Source organism: Wasmannia auropunctata, unplaced genomic scaffold, assembly GCF_000956235.1.
Source record: "Wasmannia auropunctata unplaced genomic scaffold, wasmannia.A_1.0 LD326821.1, whole genome shotgun sequence".
Taxonomy (NCBI): domain Eukaryota; kingdom Metazoa; phylum Arthropoda; class Insecta; order Hymenoptera; family Formicidae; genus Wasmannia; species Wasmannia auropunctata.
The window spans coordinates 1-3,700 of record NW_012036069.1 but is presented as its reverse complement, the minus strand read 5'-3'; the positions used below and the strand labels follow the sequence as shown (position 1 = coordinate 3,700).

Genomic DNA, 3,700 nt, shown 5'->3' with positions numbered 1-3,700 from the left:
TAATATTTTAAATATGTTTTTGGAATCTATTTTATATTTTTCATTTTAAGTAAGTTGTATCAGTTTTTTATTGGCCTCTGCGATATTTTATTTTAAATAAGTTTCTGGAATATATTTTATATTTCTTTATATTTTATATTTTAAATAAATTGTATCAGTTATTTTACCGATCCCTGATTTTATGTATCAGAGCCAAGAATAATTGTATATAAAAATGGTTTGTAAGCATAGCAGATATACATATATTATATATATATCGATTAATTAGTCAATTTATTATTGTTATGTGTACCTGATGTCGGTCTGTTACAAGCATTGAAATGTAATATAATGACTGATAAAAAATCATATTTAAAACAAAATAGTAGAAATAAGATTTTTAAACTAGTTGCAATGATGTTATAATAGATCATACCTGCAACGTTGGTTAAAGACATCCCATGCACTAGCGATTAAAGCGTTTACGGTCAAATCGACGGGCACTAGATTAGCGTTGAGATCGCCATTACAACCGAAAATTCTTGTATAACCACGAAGTAAATACACTGTAAAACCTATCGGCCCATAATAATTATCGATCCATCCGGCGAGTGGTTCATTAGCACTACATATGACTGAAAGGAGTATTAATTAATTCTCTTCGTATATTCAGAAGAATAAAACTTGATTAAATGCGATACACACACACACACCCACATACACACATGCATGTATATACGCGCACGCGCGTGATCTTTTTCGATTGTTTTTAATTATTGTAGAATTATACAATTTCATAATTAACTAATTGTGCAAATCAGTTGAAAATAATTATATACAAAGGTGATTAAAAAATTTTTTACCAAAAAATCTTTTATATACTTCGTACAAATAAACACTAATGAAGACCCCTAATGAATATTCCATAACATATAAAATTAAGAAAAGCTATTAACAGCTATTAAGCTATAAACCGAATAAAGGTTCTTCTTTCTTTTTTGTTTATGTTAAAATTACTTATTAGTCTAATTTTCATTATTATTGTTTTTTAATTAATTGTTTTATTACCTATTCCAGGTCGAAATATTCCAACTGGTAAATCTTCGCTTTCGTTTTTGAGAAACCCTTCCGCAATCGCTTTCGTAAATGTATATGTATTCGGCCATTGTGATATGACTCTGCCAAAATAATAGTTTAACTTTCTGTAGCAATACATTTAATTACTTTATTATATTCGAGATAATAATATTACCTAGATATTTTCTTTTTAATTATGTTTTCGGGTAAGTTTTGTGTAAACATGATGAGATCTTGGTGATTAATGGGATACGAATAGAATCGTTCTTCGATGTGATTTACATGACAATTCGCATATGCTGTTGATACATGAACAAATGCCTGCAATAAACATCAATAAGCACGTGAATAAATAACTACAAAATAAACGTTAAATTTAATTTATGTTTTCTAAATCAATTTTACAATATCAATTATTTTTGCTACTTATTATTATCAAAATATTATCAGGTGAAAGAATTACCTTTAAATTTGACATTTGCTTTGCGAGTTTTAAGATAGTAGCGGTAGCATTAACGTTTATCATTGTAGCAATTTTTATTTTCTCATGAAAACGTAAATTCGCTGCTACGTGAAAAATTATAGACACCTATAATAAATATACCGTTACAATTCTATATAGAAAAAATAGATAAAAAGAAAACAGAATTTATTTCTAATTGTGACGATGATTATAATTATATAAGCAATATATATAAAATATGTAGATACTTGTTTAGATATATAATAACTTTTTGCATTAAAATGTAATAGTATAGGCGAGAGAATAACGAATGTGGTTTGAATTAATTACCTCGTTTATCAACATGTTCTTGTCACTTTCTAACAATCCAAAGTCTTTGATATTTAAATCACCTACAATTGGCACGACTTTTTTGCGAAAATTGGGTACTTCTTTTTTCAATCGATCATAAAGCTACAGATATATATATAGATTACAGATATATATTAACAACGGTTTATAAATATAATATTAATATACTTAAAAAAATTTAAAAATAATCATTTATTTATATAAGTGTTATTCGTCAGGTAAAGGATACGCAATAGCGTATTATCTGATAGATAGCGTTATCTGCTTCATCATGAATTATGAAATAACAAGAAAATATATTTGGCGGGAAACGCTACTGCGACTTTTGATATCATGTTTTGGTATGATTATTTTAATACTAACGGGTTTTTCAAACATTTCGTTCAGTCGGCTTTTGGGGCACGTATTTTTTTTCGACCGTATCAGCAGATATATCATAGAAATATCGGGGCAACTTCGTAACAGTTTTTCTGTCAACGTGTTGCCAAGAAAGCCGGTACCTCCTGCAAAATAATAAAATAAAAAAGTAATGTATATATAATATATGTATAATATATATATATATATATTATACATATATTATATATGATAATATATACTGTTATTTACGATGGTAATTGTCAGTGTCTCCACAAAAGAAAAAAAAAGAGGAAGAAAGGAACATCGAACAGTCTTAATTATCTTAAAACTAATATTATACTTTATTATTACACTTGCATCTTAAATACCTGTAATGAAAATCGACTGTCCAGCGTAAAAGCTTTGTATAGGTGTTCTGTGTTCTTCAGTTTCCATGTTGTCTTCACTTTTTACAGAGTTATTAACAGAGAGAGTAAAAAATGAGTATTACTTATCGATTTTTCAACTTGACCTTACAAGTTCATTTGATTTGTGTTGGAACTTAGTAGGCGAGGTGATAGCAGGAGCATGTGAACACGAGCACTGATTAACACTGTATATTTCTTGTTTTAATCCAACATTTTTTATTCAATAAACATGAACAAATATAATTATCGCAAACACAGTGATAAGAGTAAATAATAGAAATTATTCGAGGCAAATCCTCTTGTAACTGGGCATGAAAATATATTTAGCCCGTGTGCTTAATTATCGGAGGTGAGTCTATCGCACGGCTCTCAATTAGCGGCTGGCACACGATCATCTTTGTACAATAACCAAAAGGCTTTGTACGATAACCGGAAGCGCACGTATCTGCTCATGCGCTCGTGATGTCGACATGTCAACGCTAATGGATCTCTCGTAAAAAAAAAAACTATTAAGTCAGTGATAACACTACTGAAATGTAGTAGTGGCACTGCTGTTATAGCACTGACACTACTACATTTCAGTAGTGTTTTTACTGCACTAATAGTTCTTTTTTACTAGGGATGTCCGCGTCTTACAAAAATTAAATCATTTTATTGTCTTATCCAACAATTTGAAAATTTTTGAAAAATACAAACTCTTTTGAAAATAACACGCAAACACAATTAAACTGACAAATCGACGCAGGATTACACTTTATTAATAAACAAAACAATATCAAGCATCGTCGCTTCTTTGACATGCAACACCCGGAGAAATAAAGTAGACATGAAAATACGACAGGGCTGGGTAAAATGCTTTTCGAATTATATATTTAAAATGCCAAATACAAAATACTTTAAAAAGGTATTTAAAATGCAAAATTTAAAATAGGTTTTTCGAATCTATTTTAAATGTAAATGGGTAAATAGATATTTTAAATGCTTTTCAAATGCAAAATAGATTTTCTTAGTGTATGCAACTCAATTGGCAATTTATTTCAATATAATCATACATTTTATTTGT

General features: G+C 28.8%; 1 protein-coding gene across 1 annotated transcript; it reads right to left on the bottom strand.

Annotated features, from left to right (window-relative positions):
- Nucleotides 1-384: 384 nt before the first annotated feature.
- Nucleotides 385-3,095, bottom strand: LOC105460189 (putative fatty acyl-CoA reductase CG5065). The gene is made up of 7 exons (XM_011706628.1): nucleotides 2,599-3,095; nucleotides 2,234-2,373; nucleotides 1,850-1,972; nucleotides 1,520-1,645; nucleotides 1,232-1,377; nucleotides 1,048-1,157; nucleotides 385-614 (listed from the first exon to the last, which is right to left on the bottom strand). Exons 1-7 carry the CDS (start codon nucleotides 2,663-2,665, stop codon nucleotides 400-402), a joined length of 927 nt encoding a protein of 308 aa, XP_011704930.1. The 5' UTR covers nucleotides 2,666-3,095; the 3' UTR covers nucleotides 385-399.
- Nucleotides 3,096-3,700: the final 605 nt, after the last annotated feature.

Excerpts from the sequence above, each read along its gene's own strand:
- LOC105460189 (XM_011706628.1), bottom strand. The coding sequence starts at position 2,665 with ATGGAAACTGAAGAACACAGAACACCTATACAAAGCTTTTACGCTGGA. Across the intron at positions 2,374-2,598 it reads ACAGTCGATTTTCATTACAG|GAGGTACCGGCTTTCTTGGC; the intron begins GTATTTAAGATG and ends ATTATTTTGCAG. Across the intron at positions 1,973-2,233 it reads ACGAAATGTTTGAAAAACCC|CTTTATGATCGATTGAAAAA; the intron begins GTTAGTATTAAA and ends ATATATCTGTAG.